This window comes from Serinus canaria, chromosome 8 (assembly GCF_022539315.1).
Source record: "Serinus canaria isolate serCan28SL12 chromosome 8, serCan2020, whole genome shotgun sequence".
Classification (NCBI taxonomy): Eukaryota; Metazoa; Chordata; class Aves; order Passeriformes; family Fringillidae; genus Serinus; species Serinus canaria.
The window spans coordinates 26,128,220-26,148,610 of NC_066322.1; the positions used below are offsets into that span (position 1 = coordinate 26,128,220).

Below are 20,391 nucleotides of genomic sequence, written 5' to 3' on the forward strand. Positions count from 1 at the left end.
ACTCAGCAGCTCTCTCATTGACACCCCTCACAGCTATAATGCCCTTCTCTTGAGCTGGTTGTCAACAATAATTCCTCTTTGGCTTTTTCAGGTGGTATTTCCCAGGATATAAAACTCTCATATCTAACTGCAACACACGTTCTTTGCTCTTAGATAGCTGCTTGTACTTTTGCATTGAAAAAACACGTAATTTTCCTTTGTGCCCAGCTCTTCAAAATATCCAAACAACTTTTATTGATGTTCTTCTATGCAATTTACTCTTTTCTGATCCTTTCCATCACTGGCAAAATTTATCAGCAACAGTATTATGTCTTTTCAAAGTGTTGACAATGTGTTAAATAACGTGGGGCCAAAGACAAGATCCAAGTGTTGAGAACTGAGGAATGTCTCTAGAAATGTTCCTGCTTTGGTGCCAGCTCCTGGTTTGTCCTTAAACTGAGGAAGCAGCTCATAAAGCTGTTGCTGTCTTGGCAATGGGAAGAGAGGAGAAAATGAAACTGCTCTGGTGAATCTTCATAACTAGATCGGTGTGGGGCTATGGCTGGTGTCCAAAAAAACCTTTCAGGTAAACAGTTTTTAGAAAAATTCATACCAGGCATCTGCTGGGAGACCTTTTTGGACATTTCGGCTTACTTTTTTTTTTTTTTTTGGCAGAAATTTGGGCCCTTCCTTCCTCCACCCCCCCAACACTCAACCTTTGGACATCCTGGGCTCAAGCCTGGCTGATGGATGCTTTGAATCCAGCAGGACTTGGATGGATGGATGGATGGATGGATGGATGGATGGATGGATGGATGGATGGATGGATGGATGGATGGATGGATGGATGGATGGATGGATGGATGGATGGATGGATGGATGGATGGATGGATGGATGGATGGATGGATGGATGGATGGATGGATGGATGGATGGATGGATGGATGGAGCCAAGCCTTGCCATCACTCCTGTGCCCTGGCAGTGCTCATGCATGAAGCCTGCTGGGCAGCCTGTGTTACCACTTAGATGATCACAAGGTGGGTGAAAAAGCCACCTGTAATTCAGACCATACCATATATACATATACCTAATATAATGACAATATACGATAAGGGTCTGCTGAACACTGCACCTGGAAGTTCTGGGGGACAAGCATGTGGGCAGGGATGGGAAGGACTGGTGGGAGGGGGGTTAGAAAAGGACATGGAGGAATTTGGAGTAGTGAGATGAGGTCTGGGGGCAAAACAGCACAGCTGGGATCCCAGTGTTCAGGTAGGAGCTGGCTGTCCAGCTTGGCCAGGACCAGGTCATGCATACTCTCAATCTCCAACTGCTTCCTGCTGTCCAGCCATCCAGATGATTCACATCTACTTAGCTGTGTGGCATAAAACCATGCCTTTGCTGCCTGTTCCTGGCACGAGATGTTGAGGAAGAACAAGGGTGGTGGGGATGAAGCTCTGGGGATGCTGCAGAGGAAGGCAGACGTGCCAGCACAGGGATGCCTCCACGGAGCACAGATCCTGGAGCCCTCTGCTCCACCTGCACTCCCTGCAAAGGTCAGCCCTTGAGTTTGAAGTAGCAGCTTCTATTTTCTCTGACTTCCCAGGGAAAGGAAGTTTCTGGCTTGACCAGGAGATGTCTCTATTAAGCCACGTCGAGCTGAACGTGAAGGCCAAGCAGGAGGAGAGGACTGTGCTGGGGAATATCAGCCCTGCAACAAACTGCTGCGGTGGAGGGACCCTCCCTTCACTCTCACCGCTGCCTCAATTAGCAGCACCTCATTACAACCCCCCGGCAGCTATTTAAGCGCTGTTTCCTCTTGGAACAGCTCAGGTGGAGCTTGCAGATGTCAGCCTGGCTTTCAAGGCAGACTGCACCAGATCTGGTGTGAAGAGACTCCTCTCCCCTGTGAGCTCTCCCCATCACTGCATCTCCTTCAGCAAGAGGACCCAGCTGAATTTTCTCTGGTCTACAGGATGGACCAGTGAGTGGGCAAACAAATTGGTTAGGAAGGGACATGCTGTTGCTCCTGGCTCCCTGCCCTGCTGCCTGATTTGCCTGAATAGGTGGGAGTTGAGGGCATTTAGTGGCACAAAAGTGGGTGGGAGTTTTAATCTGTTATGTATGAGCAAGTAATAAATTTGTAGATATATTTCTTGAGGGCATCCAGCCTCCAAAATGTGAGATTAGCAGAGAAGAATAATTTATCCAGATATACAATAAAAGCAGAACTGAGTCTTCACTCCCAGCCCCATTAACCTCGCCACAGTTTCTGCACTTGTGACACTTTAGGAGAGAGAGGGACAAAATGCTGCATGAAGAAGCTGTGGCTGCAATGCTGGCTGCAAGCTTCATCCCTGCCCATGGGACTTTATTTTGGGGCCAAGCCCTGGGCACTGCTGTGCTGCCCCCAGGTGAGGCTCACTCACGGGTTGAGACGCTGTCAGAGGTGGGAGGGCTTCTGGCTTGTTCCTTCAGGGCCACCACGGTGACAGTGTACTCCTCCCCTGGCTTCAGCCCCGTCTGGTTGAAGGTGGTGACGGTGCTGGGGAGCTGGGCAATCACACCACCCTCGTTGTTCTGTCAGGGAATGAAACAAGCATTAACCCTCCCCCACCAGCTGGTGTTTTGGGGGGGACTGATGCACAAACAGGAGGTGCCCCCCATGTTGCATCCTTCCCCAGATCGTGTGGTCACCTTGGCACACCCCACCATGGAGGGAGAAAGGTGGGATGAAGTCACCCACCAAGCGTGGAGTGCTTGTGGTGTTGGGCTGCAAAATCCTCCCCATCCCTCCTCCCTCCCCAGCTTCTGTATATTTGTGCCTCTGCTGTTCAGAAAGAGGAAAGATGATTAAACCAAAGCCTTGGCTAGGCTTGTTTTCCCTGCTCTTCAGGTGCCAGGAGACTTTTGTTGTTGATGTATAGGTATGAAGCTGTGAGGTCTTTATTTTGCTGTCACCTGCTTTTTAGCCATCTTTAGTACACTCATTTATGCCTTGTGGTTTTGCCCTGAAAAACTGTGAGGCTTTAAACCACTGCACATGTCACCTTTCCTGCCAGTGCCTGGACAAAAGATCTTTTCTTGCTGCTGTCTTCACTAATAACATGCTAAACAAATCTTTGCACATAACTCTCACTTCATATTCATCCCTTTTCTCATTAAACAGGAAACCTTCCATTTTAGCCATCAGTTGCCATTTTACCTTTCCTAATTTTCTTTGCTAAATCTGTCTTCTCTTTGTCTTTTTCCCACCCCATCCCCAGTGCAGGAAGCAGATGGGCAATCCTGCCTGACCCAGCTTTTGTGGGGGTGAGAGCATCACAGAGACCATGGAAGGAGAGTGGAAAGCTCTGCAGGAAGCTGCAAGCATCCTCGTTGGGCTGCTGAGGACCAAATTAGCATTTCTTCACCCAGTTTGGGGAAGACAGGGAGGTCAGTTTTCCTCTCAGAGGCTGTGATGCTGCAGTTATAACTCTGTTGTTTTTAGCCTTTGGGAATGGGTTTTGGGTTTGTTTGAGGTGTGGCAATGTTTTGGCATGTACCCAAGCAAGCACTGCCTGCAGGGCAGTAAAGGACACAGCACCCTTTGCCTAATTTTAGGGGAAAAGGCAATGATGGAGACTCCAGAGAGGCCAATTTTGGCAGCTGATGGGCAGGAGCATGACTGTGACTCCATGTCTCAACTCATGGATTTGAGAACTTTAAAGCCCAGTGAGCTGCATCCCTTCCCTACCCAAGACCCTGCATCCAGGAACAGCCATCCTTTTGCATCTTATCTTTAAATCCCAAAATGTTCCCATGTATTTTTAAGTTTAAGCTTAAAAACAGGAAAAAAAAAAAAAAAGAAACAATGATTTGTATTCATTTGCTTCAGGGGGATGCTGTTCAGCTTAATTCCTGAGTAATAGTGAAATGTTTGAAAGAGCTATTTTTCCTACCAAAAAAATATTGTCATTGCTATACTTTTCAGCTTAATTCCTGAATGATCACCTGATGGTGACTGCAAATTATCCCAGGGTCTATACCTGCATAACATGAACTTCAACTTCTGACACAATTTGCATGTGGATGTAGCCAACATCACATCAATAATCTCCCAGCAACCCTTTGGAAATGAAAGAATTGAGTTATTTAGGGCAATGGGGCCCTTGCTTTGTGCTGTGCAATGATACTTCATAGTTAAGAGTATTTAAAACTTTGGGGCCAAATCTGCAGTTCTCCACTGCCCAGAGCTGCCTTTGATTCCAGTGCAGGTTTTGTACAAGTGAAAACACCATAATTGAGCCCTTAATCAGCATTTCTTTTACTGCTGGTGCTTGAAATCTCCTATAAAGAGGCTCCATGTACAATTGAAGCTATACTTATGGCTAAATGGTGTAGAAATTATGAATATAGACTAAATACTCGATGCACAATTTTAGTTGCTGTGCAGAGAAAATATGGGGTATTTAGGGCAACATTTTTATCCTTTCATCTTTTCTGGCACGGTTTCTACCTGCTCGTCACTGCGATTAAAATTCCATGGCAGGAATGAACTGTGCATGTGACTCGGGGGGGGCTGAAGGTTCTTGTCTGAGAGCCAGCAGCTGCTCACTTTGATCCAGGCTGCTTTGGGGAGCTTAGTGTAGAGAGCAGGGCGAGGAAGAGGAGGAGGAGGTGGAGAAAAGAGTCATTGCAAAGGAGATGGAAAGGAAAAAAAGGGTGTGAAAACAAGAGTGAGGCTGGAAGGGTTTTTTTCCCCATTTTTTTGGGGGGGACATTTCTTTGAGGACACGCATGTCTTGACACAAAAACTAATGGGGAAGTGCAGGCTGGCAATCTGGGGAGTCTGGTATGCAGCACAGAAATGGCAAAGACAGGCTGGGTGTTTTGGGAAGGGGGTGACTGGAGGCTGATTTAGGGTGCACTCCCTGGGTGCTGTCAGGGTGACTGGGTGCGCCCTGCAGTGCCAGGGGTGTGGCAGCAGTACCTTGGGGATGAAGCTGATCTCCCAGCCGTCCAAGGGGAAGGAGAAGGGCTCCCACTGCACCTCTGCTGTTGTCTCTGTGATGGTCTTGAACTTCAGCCCCTGCGGTGTGGCGAGGTCTGCAAGGGAGCAGGGGGTGGTGAGCAGAGCAGGGTGGGTGTGCACATGCTGTGCCCACCCTGCTCCCCGTGGGTATTCTGTTATCTGGGCAACAAAACCAGGGAAACTTCTGGTGTCTGTTAGCAAAATTCCTTTTTCCCTGCTCCACGTGGGTTGGAGGGAAAAGAGGGAAATGCCTGGACCTATGGACACTGAAACATCATCCCACTGCACTATGGTGTGAACAGAGTGAATGCTGGGGCTGCAAAGGGGGGTCTGAATAGTTTCTGTTTTTCCCCTGCCCTCTGTATCCTTTATCTCCAAGAAACCTCTCTGGAGGCTGGCATTACAGCTTGATACTCCTGTTTTCCTCTGTGCATCACGGTCCTGGTCAGGACTGTGCTTCTCCTGATGCACAGCAGCATCCCCTCTTGCTGCACCATCACCCACATCATGGGGTGTCATCACGGGGAATCATCTGTTCAGGAGGGCGAGGAGAACCTGAGATTTATGTGTTATATTGCAGTATTTTCTCTGAGGAAAAAATGTAACCTTTTGGGCCACATTCTGGGGGCTTCAACCAAACTCTGGAAGCTTTTTCTTCTTTTTAGACATCCAGGTTTTCATCCAAACTGAGTCTTTCTGAAGAGGGTGGACACATTTCCTCCTTTCCTATATCCCTATACTGATACAATTTATTTTTCTTTTTTTTCTTCTATTTGAAGGCTCGAGTTTCTGCTGCTAGAAGGTTTTTTTATGTAAAAAGTGAGCCAGCTTGAGCATCCCCTCAGGATCCATGGGCAGCAAGCAACAAGGGCAGTAGGATACTCACTGGTCATCACCCTGGAGGTGACGGGGATGCTGAAGACATCACTGATGACTGCATAGATGCTGACATTGTAGGCAACACCCGGCTCCAGATCCGTGATGCTGATGCTGCTCCAGTCCCCAGGCACCCTCTGCTGGAGCTGGGTGCCCCCTGGCACGGCGGGCTGGTAGGACACCACGTACTCAGTGGCGGCCCCGGGGCTGTCCCAGGCCAGCTCGATGGAGCTGTCGCTGATCGCCGTCACCCGCAGGTTCTCAGGGGGAGACACTGGTGGGAAGGACAGAGGTATAGAGAGTGTCAGGGTGTGTGGGGCTGATTCTTCCACTCCTGTGGGAGGCTGTGTAGGTCTGCTGGTGGGCCACAGGCACGGGCTGGGGGTTATGGGCTAGCTGTGGTTGTCTGAACAGTTAAAACAAGGTAAAGGCTCATGAGAACCTGATGCAGTAAGGGTTTAGCCCCCATGCTGGGATGTGTTGGCATTTATAAAATTAGAGAGTTTTGGGAAAATTGTAAAAGATAGGTTTTAGAGATAGTAGAATTGTGATTAGAGTCAAGCAGTAGCTATAAAATTGGTTAGTGGAAAAAAAATTAGGTAAGAAGTAGAAAAGTAAGGATAAATAGAACAATGGTTTGTGCATTAATGTTTGTTTAGAATAATTTTTAAGTTGTAGGAAAGTATATTAAGTAAGATAATAGGAAGTTTTAAGCTTAATAATGGAGTTTTGTGTATTGTGTTTTAAGGCTTACAAGCAGGAATTATATTCTAAATAACCAAGCACTGTTTTAACCAAAGGTACGTGTGCTTATAGTGCTTGGATAGAACTACTGTCAATGTGCTTTTGCTTTGTGTGGTTGGTCAAAAAACTTTTAAAGTAAGTTGTAACATTAAGTTGTCTGCTGCCTGGGATGTGAGCTGGTGGCATCTTCCCATTGTCATAACCATACATTGAGGCTGATGCTGGAAAATAAACCAGCTGAAGACTCGTCCCTAGCAGTCTCATCCCATTCCTGATTTATCCATAGCCCCAGGCTGGCTATAGGATGAACCTCACCAGCTTTTTGCTCACTTCCCAGAGTTTTGTCCATGGTGTCTTTGGGGACATGGATAACGGGGCGGGGGGGGGAGGGGGGCGGTGCTCAGTGTGTCCTAAGTGATGCTCTCTACCAGGTATGGATTTCTCCCAGGTCCTATGGGACTCCGACCACCTTGAAACCCTTGCTTATGCAACACTTAAGTCTGGCTCAAGTCCTCACACACCCCCCCCTCTACCTGCCGAGCAGTCCTGCCCGCCGTAGCCTCCCTCGCAGACGCAGAGCCCATCGCGGCAGACGCCGCGGCCGCCGCAGCCGCCGGGGCAGTGCGGCCGGGCGCAGTCCTCGCCGGCGAAGCCCTCCCGGCACACGCAGGTGCCGTTCACGCAGCGGCCCCGGCCCGAGCAGTCGCGGGGGCAGCGCAGCTGGGAGCAGTCGTCGCCGGTGAAACCCTCCTCGCACACGCACTCGCCGTCCACGCAGAGCCCGCGGGAGCCGCAGCCGGCGGGGCAGCGCAGCTGCGAGCAGTCCTCGCCCCCGTAGTCGCTGTCGCAGATGCACTGTCCCTCCAGGCACACGCCGCGGCTGGAGCAGCCCCCAGGGCAGCGCGGCTCCGAGCAGTTGCTGCCCGCCCAGCCCTCCATGCACACGCAGCTGCACGACTCCAGGCTGAAATTCCCGTGGCCGCTGCACTGCGGGATGTAATCCAGCTGCCCTGCAAGGATGCGGGACCGAGGGTCAGGAGCCAGCGGGTGGGAGGTGGCAGAAGGTCAGGTTTGGTCTCGGGTCAGCCCTCGGAAGGGCTAGAGAAGGGCGGCAGGTGTGGGGCGAGGGGGAAAAGTTCTCCCTCTGAGCATGCCCAGCTCTGGCAAACTGGCGGCTTTAGGGAAGAATTGGTGGGGTTTGGGTGGATCTTTCCCTAGGGAGCAGTGGCCCCCGTAATTATGGGTGCCATCAGCCTTGTGGTGGTGCAGGTGCTCCCTCTGGTTTCTCTCCAGCTCAGCAGTCAGTTGATAGGAACTTCCCTAAACCTCTTACTGGGAAAAAACCTTCCCTGGCCAAACCCTCTGCACTAGCCATGACTCCTCTGGTCTGACATCTACCCACTTCTCCTATTTACAGCTGAGAGATCCCCAGCTGCTTTCTCTCTCTCCTCTGCGAAGTAGGTCTGTACCCAAAGGCATCATCCTCATCCCTATCCTGGAGAACCTGATTAGGACAGAACTGCTGGCTTTGGGCACACTGAGGTTGCGGAAAAGTAGGGACAGCACAAGGGCTCAGTGGCCAGCACCTCTAATGCTCCCTCTTTAGCTGGCAGCCTTGCACAGGATGGCCTGGGGTGAGGAGGGATGAGGGGGATGAAGGCAGCAGTCACTGACACTGCTAATGCTCCCCTGTTTTGCCCTGAAACAGAGCCATTGCTCCAGCCAAGGGTTTATCCCAGGCAGGCTAACTTTTCCTTGCTGATTTGTACTGCTTTTCCTCACGTGAACCAAGGAAGAACAGAAACCCTTTCTGTGCCTCTTCCAAACCATGGGAAACCTTTGCACCCCACAGACCCCCAAGGCTCAGGACTCTGTCCCCAGCTAAATTTTCCATCCTAGCTGACCTTTCCAAGCCGCTCTTCCAGTGGGGGGATGTAGCAGATGCACATGTAAAAGCAGCTCAGTTACATGCTGTGCCAGACAGGCACATTTGGGTTACTTTGCAGGACAATTCCCATCCAAATTGCAAACACTGGGAATGCCAGTCAGGATCTCTTCAGATCTCAGCCTCTAGCTGAGTTATCAAAAGATGAGAGAGGATGCTCGTAAGCGTGCTGGAGAAAAGAGGCTTTCCTCAGGGAAATTGCCTTGGGTGGTGGGGTAGGCATCCTGATTCCTTTGCAGTGCAGTGAATTGAAAGCAACTCTGGTAAAAATAAATGAAATTACTCCAGTTTTAGCTCGGCACATCTGTGATGGGAGTGGGGACTCCACCAAGCAATGAATATTTAATGGGACTGTCTATGCATGTTGCAAGTAACCCAAATAGGCCCATCAGAGTTTCAAATTAATTCCTTTAAAACAGGTTTTTCCCAGAGCATTTCCTACGTGATTTTAACCCTCACTTTGCACAGACTGGTGTTTCCTGTTTTGTCTTAGTTATTAATGCAGCTGGGGGATGTGGCATTGGGAGGGATGTGGGCTGAAGCCATGGCTGGGAACACACTGACTTCCACTGGCCACATGATAGATGCCAGCCCAAGCCACCCTGCTGTGTGTCCATCCTTGTTTCTCCCTCCCTGACAGCACAACTTTGGTGGAACTCCTGACCTGAGGAGTGATTGCACCCATTTCATTTTAATGTGTCCTACACACAGAAGTGTTGGGCTACCACTGGAAAAACCAAACTAATAGCTGCAAAACTTTAAAATGAAAAATGCAGTGAGTATTGGAGGTAAAAGATTTGGTTTTAATTTCTCTTCCTTTCTGTTGCTGTTCTTGGTGTGAAAAGCAGTTTTCCCCCCAGAAAGGTGCCCTGTGTGTTTCTCCTTGCTTCGTGTTTTCTTCCCTGAAAGGAGCCCCTGGTGTGCTGAAGCCAGGAGCAGGGCTGGGCTGCATTTGGGATGGATGCCCTTTGGGACAGCCCCTGTTCCTTGAGGCAAGGAGAACTATCAGTATGCTGGCTCCTGGACCATGGAAATCCAGCTCCCAGCCCAAACCTTCCTGACCCATCTCATTTCAGCTGAGTGCTGCTTTCCTGGCCCTGGGGGACAGCTGAGGTGGAACGAGGGGCTGCCTTTAATAGAGTAACCCTCATGAGACGTCTTGGAGGTCTCCACAAAATCACATCTTTTTATTCAGATGGAGTATCATGTTGATGGTTTTGTGCCTTTTTTTTTTTTTTAGGTTTTGTTTGCTTATTTCTTTATTTTTTTTAACTCAGCTTTTCAGATGTGTTCACTCCCCCTGCAGAGAAGAGGAAGAGGCTTATTGCCAGCTCCCATGGGGCTGCCTTCAGCTCAGGAGAGCAGCAGCTACATCTCTGCTCCCTGTCCCACAAGCAGTGGCACATGTCTAAGAGTGTTGGGAGGACTGCAGAGTTGGGAGATCCCCCTGCTCACCCCTAACCAGCTGTAATTTCATCCCTAAAGAGGGTTCAGCTCTCTCTCCATTACAGAGTTTTCACAGCAAGCGTGGCCTGGGCACTCAAGTGACCAAAGCCCTCCCAGGGCTTTTCCTGGCTTAGAGGACTCAAGCTAAGTTTTTTCACGAAAGCCACAGCCCCATGGTGGGTAAACATTGGTTTTCCTCTGTCACACTGTGAGTGGCACCACCAGGTTTTGCATCATTTCTCCTGCCTCTCTCTCAAGCCCTCAGCCCCCAGCAAGAGCTAACAGGATGGCGTTACTACCTGTGGCTGCATTTTCTTGGCAGCAATTGGAGGTGCATTGGTCCCGGAGGATGGAGACCTCCCTCTCCAGCATCTCAATCCTGCTCAGCAGCTCCTGCAGGGATGGGAGGGAGGTGGAGCACTTGCAGGCCTGCTTGGGCATGTTTATCCTGTGGGTGAAGGTGACCTGGCTCTCGCTGTCGGAGGTCTGCTCCGTGTACTCTGCCAGCCGGTCGTCTTCTGAACTCACCTCCTCGCCCGAAGACTTGAACATGGACGAGCAGCAGCTGTCCAGGGGGATGTTGATGTTGTAGATGTGGTGGAAGACCATGGGCTGCTCTTTGACGGGTGGGCTGCAGTTGGTGAGGCCAGCTGCCTCATCCATGGCTGTCCTCTCAGCCGGCTCTGTCGTCGTCTCCAGGCGGCACTCAAACGGCTTGAGGACAGCGCCCAGCAGAAGCAAGTTGAAGCTGATGACCACACTCCTCAGGATGGTGTTTTCACCATCAGTCCCCATTTTCCTGGGAGAAGGGAGAGCCTTCCAAGCTAGTCTTGGTCAGCCAAGAGTGGGGAGGACCTGGGAACACAGAAGCAAAAGAGCGTGGTTGGTGTTAGCATTGAAACTACGCTCAGCACAGAGAGACAAATCCTTCTTGGCAGCTCCAGCCACATGCAGTCCTGCTGGCTTTGGTGTGTAAGGACACAGTTTGGGGTGATTGGGAGTGGGGCTGTGGCCGAGCCTCATCCCTAATTGGTTACAGCTGTGAGCAGCAGGTGAGCAGCACTGCCAGCAATGAGCCATGGAGTGCCCAGGGGCACTGAGCAACCACCAAAGGGAACAGAGGGCACACAGGTGCAATGTGTGAGCATCAGGGGGATAAAAGGCTGGGCTAAAGACCAGAGGGGCAGACCCTTGCAGCCTTCTGAAGTGGTCTGGTGACAGTCTGTATGGGTTGAAGCTTTCTGATGTTGTATGGTGTTACTCTGTGTGTTGTGGCTGTCCCAGCTGTGACATTGGTGGAGCCTAAATCAACCCTGAATGGAACCCATGGCTGGTGGGAACACCTTGTCATAGCCCTTGAGCAGTGACAAAGACAGATTCTTGTGTTACTGCTTTTTTTTTATTTAGGAAACAATTAATCTGGTGCTATCAAAGCAGCAAATACTTATCTCTGGAACACTTATCACATCTTACTTTGCCAGCCTCTGCCAATGCCAAAACCTTGAGCAATTGCTACCTCTTGCTTCTAATGGCCCTCCTGCTCTGGAGCTCCTCTCCAGCTTCCTGGGGAACATCCCTCTCCCATTACCCTACTGCTGAGTGAAAACATACGTTTGCTGGTTTCTCTCCAACACCTGGAACTTCTTTGGTAGGCTCTTTTATTCGCCCTGTTTTTTAGGAAAAGCAAGAAAAATGGAAATAACTCTCTGCAATGGGATGGCACTGACCATGCTCACAGAAGACAGGCTCTGTAAGTTGCAATTTGGGGTTGCATTCTCAGACCTTGACTTCCTCAAGTTGTCCTCTCTCTGCTGGCTCCTGGGTGGCCCTGGCTGACCCAAGGAGAGGCTCCTTGTCCCTGCTTAATGGGGCAGCTGTGACAGGGGAGGGCACAGGGACTAATGAACACCGGCTGCCTCTGATTGACTCGTTGGTGCTCAAATCTCAGCACCCCCTCCTTGGCCTCTCACTTGGCTTTCTGTGTGTGCTCAGAGTGGAAGGAATTGTGGCCACGGGCCAGCTGCTCCCAGCCAGGCCAGTGCTTCAAAGGGAAACTCCTTGCAGGATTACAGGAGCAGCTTAGGCATGGGGAAATGAAATCCTTCCTCTCCCCCTCTGTGCAACCAGCTTGCCTTGAGAGAGACATCAGAGCCTGTTTGTGAGCACAACTGGATGGGGGAGAGGGGTTCTGTGTGGATGCAGGAGTGAGGGAGTGGGAGATGGATGGTGGATAATGACAGCGAGCAGGGTGGTTGGGCAGTTAATGACTCTGTAACCCATAGAACAAAAGCCATTCATCTGCTGCTGGGGACTGCCAGCCTTATTGACCTGAATCTCTTTACCAGTACATTCATTACAGCTGCCCAGCTCTCCCTTCTGAGTGGCAAGTCATGGCATTCCCTCCTGCCCCTTGGGCAGGGCATGGTGCTCTGGGAATGCTGGCATCCCTGGGGAGTGGTGCTAGGAGATTTCTTGTGATATCACTGGCTCTGAGTTGTGAAATGGTGAAAAGCCACCGTGGTTCAGGCTGACCCCAGCTCAAACCTGGCTGAATCCCCAGGGCAGGTGGATGCTCCTTGATGTCCTCCAACCCAGAGCAGGCCAGAGATCCCTATTAATCCTCAACTTCTTCCCAGAGGCTTGGGCTGACAGCTCTGAAGCCCTGCCAGATTTGTGAATGCATTCCTGAGCTCCATCATCTCCATTCCCTCTCTATCTCCTGCTCCTGGTGTCAACAGTTTGGTTTTCCCTAAAGGACCCATCCCAGTGAGCTCAGCCAGGGTGGGCTGGGAGGGCTCTGGGGCTGCAGGAGCAGTCTGACAGCTTGACTCGTCTCTACCTGGCAACAGAAGCTGCAGGAACATTCCTCCTTTGGGTTCCTCATTTTCCTGTGCTCCTGATGCTTCCCAGTCCAGCTCACACTGCAGTGACAGAGCCATTAAAAACCATTGGTGGGGGGAGCAGATCCAGGACTGGATGTTTTTCATCCCTCCTTCACAAGGAAAAGAAGTCAACTTCTGTCTCATTTAATGTATAAAACTGCTTGCATTAGAGCAAATTCACCTAGGTTGATTTTAGTAGGTTTGTTTGGTTTTTTTTCATGATGGCTTTGTTGTCCCCAAGTTCAGTTAACCTCCCAGCTGGTGGCCTTCTGGATGGCTTTGATCCCTTCATCCCTAGGGGTGGCCTTGGAAAACCTCCCATGCAGGGCAGTGAAGGCAGCTTTGGGCCTGTCTCTCTCCTGGTGTCTGATGTCAATGTCCTTCTCCTTCACTTTCTGCTGGACTGGGACAATGCTTGTCCACCCCAGAATGGCCCCTGTGTGACCAGGATAGGACAGCTGATCTCCAGCTGCCTCTGGCACAGCACAGGCTTGGGGCTGCTTCTATATTTCACCAGAACTGGTTACCTTTGGTTTGTTTTGCCTTTTTTTTTTTTCTTTTTTTTTCTTCCCCCCAAACACCCTGAAAAATGGTGTTTGAATTAAAGTTCAAATTAAAGAGTTATTACAGTTAATTATGAAGTTTGGCAGGCATTGAGCTTTTGGCTCCAAAGCATTTCAACTTTGGGGAGCTGTGAAAGAATCAATCTGCTGCAATTTCTCTGTGGTGCTCAATAAAAAATACAGGCAATAGAAAACTGAGAAAAATATTTGAGGGTTTTGCCAAACATGCACCACAGCAAAGCTCTCTCTCTCCCTCCCCATCAGCCTCTCTCCATCCAGAATTTGTGCCTTATGGGCCAGCAAAGGAAGAAATATAAAAACCCTATTAAATCCCCAGCACATCCACCCTAATTATATCTTTTCAGTTATTTTTACATTTTGCTGATGGGCTGTATCTGTGTGAGCAGCTTTATGAGGATGAATGCAGAAGGAAACCTGTGTGTGGGGATGCTTGCAGCAGCTGTGCTGAGAAAGTCATTCATGGTGTGGCAGTGGTTTGGGGGGAACAGCATCCCCCAAAATGCAGCATCTGCAGCCCTGTTTTTATAACTTAGCCATGTGAATATAGCAAATGCAAGCTGGGCTCTTGCAGGGTGGGTGCAGAGACATCAGATCTGCACAATGAGTGTGATGCCAGCAGTTTTGTCCGTGCCATTTTGTGGGGACAGTTTAATGTTTGGGTGGTCCAACAATATTTCTGTTTTCATGGCAGTTTTGATGAATTGCTTTGGTTGAAAAAAAAAAAAGTCAAATGTTGCCTGGGAAGGTGCTTGAGAAAGAAAAATATTTGTTTCTTCAGCCATATATTGTGTATTAAAATGTTTTGAAGTCACTAAAGATGTGAAAATGAACTTTTTTTTTTTTTTTTTTTTGGGAAAAGCATATAGAGATGGATATGTGTGTATATATATTTATGTACATTTATTGCATTTCCCTTTTCTGAACACCAGGTAAGCCCCAAGCCCTGCTGTTTGGTGCAGATGACCAAGTGGAAAATCAGATCTCTTTGGAGTTCAGGCCTGTGCTCATCCTTGATGCTGACCAACAAACCATCAAGAAACAGAGTTTGCTGCCTGCTTTCTTGGCATGCCAGAAGCAAGCAGGTATTTGCTAGGAGCCAGCAGTCCCTGCACTGTGTGATCAGGGCTGTGATGTGTTCCCTGCTGGAGCACAACTGGCAGGAGCCAGAGGTCTGTGATGGATTTGCTCCCACTGCTGTTAATGGTGGGAGTGGGAATCCTCTGAGTGTGTTATTTGGACTTTTTGTCACTGACAGATTGGATGAAAATCCTCTCACTAGGGTTTTGTCCTGGGAAGCCTCAGAAAAGAAATGTAAACAGAACTGTCTGGTGGCTGTGGAGTGTGGTCTGGAGATGGTTTACCAGCAGGTGCACCTTTGACTGCTCTCATGTGGATTGTTTTTACTTGATGATCAATCACAGCCAGCTGTGTCAGACTCTCTGGTCAGTCACAGGTTTTTTTATTAGCATTATTTTCCAGCCTTCTGATGTCTCCTTTCTCTTTCTTTAATACAGTTTTAGTAGATAGTTTTCTTTTAATATAATATATATTGTAAAATAATAAACCAGCCTTCTGAAACATGGAGTCAAGATTCTCATCTCTTCCCTCATCCTGGGGACCCTCAAACACCACCACAGATTTTTATGTGGAGAAGTGTCCTGCAGGTTTTCCATAAGGCCCAGCCTGCTGAAGGATGGTTTCCAGGGCTGCCAAACCCAGTGCCTGGTGCAGATGGTGCCTGGTCCATGCTGTGGCAGGGTGCAGCCCATGCAGCTTTGCTCTGGGGGTCACTGGGAAGGAAATTCAGCTCCATGGTGTCCCTGGTTGGCTTCCCAGCCTTGGACCTATCATTCCAACACGATCACACAGCTGGAAAACTGAGCTGGATTGCATGGCAAGCTCAGAACCCCAGCTCTGGAGTTTTTTGGGATCTCCAAAGCGAGCCCCCTGGTTCAGGGCAACTCATCATTCCCACCCATCAGCATCATAATTGCCTTGACACTGAAATCTCTCCTGGGTGCCATGTCCTTCAGCCATGGCAGGTGAGGGTGTGTTCAGGGCAGGGCTCTGGCACCCAGGGAAGGGCTGGATCACCATCCTTGGAGGGATTTTAAAAAACTTGTGTACATGGCACCTGGAGAGATTTAGTGGTGGGCTTGGCAGTGCCAAATTAATGGTTGGATCCTCACCTTAGAGGTCTTTCCAACCCAAATGATTCTGGGATTCTCAGACCCTGTGGTGTGTGCCTTGCTTTTTTTGCTCTGTGATTCAGCAAGAAAATCTTGTGATTTTCCTGTCCCACTGGAGAGAACGTGCACTTCCCACTGGAAAGAAGAATTGCTTTATTGCAGCAGCTGCTAATGGAGAAATAGTGGGAATAATTCTCCTCAGCAGCTGAAACTGCTGCAGATTTGTGTCATTAGGCTGCTCTGTCCCAGGAGGATCCTCCTGAGCAGAGGCAGAGATGCAGTGTGTCCTGCAGATCAATTCCATCCTGCAGCTTCCTGAGGAGAAGCAGCCCTGGTGCCCAGTTAGGACTGACCTACTGATGTGTCATTTGTCTGTTTAAAAAGGTTGTCACTGTGTAAATTCCAGGGGGAGAGTGAAGGTCCTTGCTGTGTGAAAGCAAATGAAGCCTTCTCCCGTATCAACTCCTTCTGCACCCTCTGCTTAACTGTGATCCCCTCTAAACACAGCCTGTTGCAGGATTTTGGGGAAATTAAAGGAGGTGGAAAGCTTAGAGAAGCAAACCATCCACTGGAACAGTGGCTGCTTGATTGCCAGATCCTGTGGACTTCTGGGGCCAAAGCTGAGGGCCAGCAAGGAAACCTGCACCACTCCAGAAAAACACATCTGTGTTTCCATTTCCATTCCAAGCTGTCACCATCAGCCCTCAGAGGGAAAATGATTTCCACCCTGCTGACCAGTGACATCTTTAAGGGTGAAATACTTTGATGCTTTTACCAGTTTTCCCTAACTATATGCAGATGAAGAAATCTATGGATCTCCCTGCAAATTCTGCCACTTTAAAAATTCACACGCACCTCTGTCATTGCCACCTAGGTTATGTCTTGCTTTCATTACATACTCCTTTATTGAATTGCCATGGAATATATCAATAGCCTCTGTAAACTCCCACAGGAAAGCAAACAGTAGCTTAGTGCAGAGGTTTTGGGGGGAAACTCCTTTTGTTTTCACATTAAAAGTCTGGATCCAGCACGTCTGGCTTCACATCACCTCAACAGCTGCCTCCTGTGAAGCCTGTGAATCACCAGGTTAAGTTTTATTTTAGTGAGAATGCCAGCTTTAATCTGAGCCTATCCCAGCATTTTAAACAGTAAATTTTGGTGCTGTCTTCATTTATATATATATATATATATATATATATATATTATTATATATTTACAGGTACTTTATCAGCTCCCCATTAAAACCGCGTTTAAACACACGCCACGAAGGAATTCCAGCTCAGTGCAAAATTTGCTTCTGTGACTGGCTTGCCAAGGTGGGCACCTAATTTTATGCTGAAGACCAAGGTGTGTGCCCAGTTTCACAGTGAGAGCTGTTAGCAGTGAGCTTGGTCTGGCCACTGCCTGTGCCTCCTCCCTGCTACCAGCCCCAGCGCCCCGTGGGCGATGCTGGGATGCAGCACAGGCTGTGAACACGTGCTCTGGCACAGCATGGCTCGTGGTCAGAGGCTTTCCTCTCTTCTCCAGCACAAATATGAAGACCTAGAAGCACCCACAGTTCCCAGTGTCCTGCAGGAAGGTGACCCATTCCCCTCTGGGTCCAGTGTACCACCCTGGTCCAGTGGTGCCTGAAGTCCCAGCTCCTGGTGGGAGTTGCTAACACTGAGCTCTTCCATGGTGGGAAGGATGGAAGTTTGACAAGAAGGTCTCACAGATATGTGTGCTTGGCAGAAAGATTTTTGAATGTAGAGTCTGGAGAAGGAATAGAGATGGAAGCAAGTTTTGATACAGAAGAAAAGAATTGCTGAGCCAGTCTGACTGGCTAACCAAGGAGGCAAAGGGTGTGTGAGTTAGAAGGGGTTTTATGGCTTAGAGCAAAGGACAAACCCACCCCAAACAAGAAGATGTTTTCACCAAGCAGGAAGACAGCACAGGCAAACAAGGCTGCCAATGCTGCAAGCAGAAAAAAGGTCTCAGAATTTTCCACTGCAAGAAAACTGAGAAACAACTTCTAGCTCAAACTGTAATGTACTGACTGTGAGTGATTGGAGAACAGTGCCATGAATATGGTAATTACAGTGGGTATGATAGGCTATGGATAACAAGGTATAGATTGTTTCTACTGTATGAAGATGCTCAGCAAAGACAAGTAAATAATGCACTGTAACCTAAACTAAGGGTCTGCAGGGCTGCCTGCAGCTGGAGCTGACAGCTGTGGGCACAGCTCTGTCACCCACACCCTGGACTGCTGGGACACCTTGGGTACAATAAACTGCATTTTGGAGAGCTGCCTGGAGTCCCACATCCCTCACTGCAGCTCTTACACTTCCACACCAACTTGTGAGGCTGGGAATGTGCTCTGAGTTGTGGCAGTGAGTATTTGGTAGCTGGCACTAAGCCTGGCCTTTGAGCACTAGGATTTGATGTCTCTTGGAGACATCAAATCCTGCCAGGACAGCCCTGTCCTTTGGGATTCCTGCCTGGGCCAAGTCCTCACATCCTGCACTTCACACCATGCATTTATTCACAGGGAGCTGTGAAATGAACCTCCCTCAGCAGGCCTGCATGCTGCAGAAGGGTTATCTCAGCCTTACATAGTGTCTCTGGGAGTTTTACCAGGGAGAGCTGGGGACAGAGGCTGGGATAGCTCCTGCTGCTGTTCTCACCAGCACCTCCATTTGCACATCGAGGTGCTTCTGGGTCAGCACTCCTGCCCTGTGGGGAAAGTTTAACTTTCTGAGGAATGATTTTGGGATGGGGACAGACCTTTCAGGATGCTAGCCTTCAGTGCTAAAGCTCTGCCCTGTGTCCCCAAGCCCTGTCATGGCCATTGTCCCTGCCCCAGCAGCTCCTGGAGTTCCACTGGAGATGCTGAGAAGCTGTAAATGAGAAATTAGCTGCAATTATGGAGCATCACAGGGCATAAATACACTCTAAATCCTCTTTAATTACATGGGAGCACTTAATTACATGGCAACAAGAATGTAAGCACAAAAATAAATATTATTTCAGTTTTATCTTTAGCAGAGGCACTGGTAATTAATTTTGGAGGGTGATGTAGGACCTGCATGGTGTGGATTCCACTAACACAGTACTGCAGAGGTGCTGCTGCCCAGGACAGACAAACCTCCCTTCTTCTCCCTCTCCAACAGCCACGACTTTGTCACCTCTTCCCATTCCCCACTCAGTGTCATCCCTCTGTCTGTCTGTCTGTCTGTCTGTCTGTCTGTCTGTCTGTCTGTCTGCATGGTGATGCACAGGCAGGGACATGCAGATGTCAGGATAAGGCAGGACCTGTCACTGCAGTATCCACTCATCCTCCTTGTCCTGCGTTGGAAGATGTGGCTGGGTGTGTGTTCAATTCCCATCTGTCAGAGCTGGGGCAGTTCTCTGCTGTTCATGGGGCAGGTTTCTGTATCTCTCCCACAGCCCATCCTCCCTCCAGGAGATCTCTGCTGTCCATGGGCCATTCATTATTAATTACCTTCTGTCCATGGGCCATTAATTATTAATTACCTTCTGTCCATGCCCAGGGAGTGTCCCTGCAGGGCTGATCAAATTCCACCATCCCATGGGGAGATGCTCTGCCCAGGGGAGGAGCCAAGCATTCCTACCTGGATCCAATCTGCCCTGGGAACAGCCCAGCAGCCTTTGCCCCCTGCATTCCCAGAGGAGCAGCTTTCTGCTGCCCTGCATTCTCAGAGGGAGAGCAGGCCCATCTCCAGCAGCCCTGGAGCTGCAGAGGAAAACTCCCCCCTTGTGCAGGATCCCTGCTCCAGCAGAGCCACAGCTGGCACTGCAGGAGGGCTGAGCCCCCCTGGGATGGGACTGTGCCACCACCCTGAGCCCCCCTGGGATGGGACTGTGCCACCACCCTGAGCCCCCCTGGGATGGGACTGTGCCACCACCCTGAGCCCCCCTGGGATGGGACTGTGCCACCCCCCTGGGATGGGACTGTGCCACCACCCTGAGCCCCCCTGGGATGGGACTGTGCCACCACCCTGAGCCCCCTGGGATGGGACTGTGCCACCACACTGACACACAGGGGTCAGGGCATGTTCTGACTCTGGCAGTGGTTTGGGGTTTTTTGTACTATTGCATTTGTATTTTTAATTTCCCTAGGACAGAACTGTTATTTCTATTCCCATCTCTTTGCCTGAGAGCCTCTTAATTTCAAAATTATAACAGTAATTCATAGGGAGGGGGTTTACATTTCCCATTTCAAGGGAGGCTCCTGCCTTCCTTAGCAGACACCTGGCTGTTCAAACCTAGGCACTCCTGCATGGGGAAAACCAGGCAGGAGAGCCTCCATGGTGACACTGCTGAGTCAGGGATGGAAAGAAGACTCCAGTCCTCAGGTGGATCAGAAGGCAAAAGGGTTTGATGAAAGTAGCTGGGTCTTTTTACAGTGTGAGTCCCTAAGGTGAGACTTGATTGGTGTCAGAGTAGAAACATCTCACACCTTTGGTGAACTATGAACAGCACACTTTAGAGAACCATATCTATAAACAATGGTTACAGAAAAAGAGATAATAATTGCTTCAATTCTTTCATCTAAGTTTTCCACAGCTTCTACACAGCTTCCCAGGACCTTCCTGGGAGAACCATGTCTCTCTCTGTTCAGAGGACATGTAATTACTACACCATGGCTCATTCATCCCACCTCAGTTATGCTGTGAGCTCCCATCCCATGACCAGCCATGGGATTTGGATCACTCTCAGCCTTTTGGGC

At 49.5% G+C, this 20,391-nt stretch overlaps 1 protein-coding gene and 1 long non-coding RNA gene across 2 annotated transcripts in view; one reads left to right on the top strand and one right to left on the bottom strand.

Moving 5' to 3' along the window:
• The window catches only part of LOC127059867 (uncharacterized), a 34,142-nt gene extending 28,278 nt beyond the window's left edge, over positions 1-5,864 (top strand). The window contains exon 6 of the long non-coding RNA XR_007778172.1: positions 5,773-5,864. This is a non-coding gene — a long non-coding RNA (uncharacterized LOC127059867). The remainder of the gene's footprint in view (positions 1-5,772) is intronic.
• TNR (tenascin R) overlaps positions 1-10,926 on the bottom strand; it is a 29,178-nt gene extending 18,252 nt beyond the window's left edge. Inside the window, exons 1-5 of the mRNA XM_050977604.1 lie at positions 10,304-10,926; positions 7,147-7,623; positions 5,880-6,143; positions 4,952-5,067; positions 2,409-2,559 (exon numbers count right to left, since the gene is read on the bottom strand). Of these exons, the coding sequence (XP_050833561.1) occupies positions 2,409-2,559; positions 4,952-5,067; positions 5,880-6,143; positions 7,147-7,623; positions 10,304-10,799 (1,504 nt within the window). The 5' untranslated portion in view covers positions 10,800-10,926. The remainder of the gene's footprint in view (positions 1-2,408; positions 2,560-4,951; positions 5,068-5,879; positions 6,144-7,146; positions 7,624-10,303) is intronic.
• Positions 10,927-20,391: the final 9,465 nt, after the last annotated feature.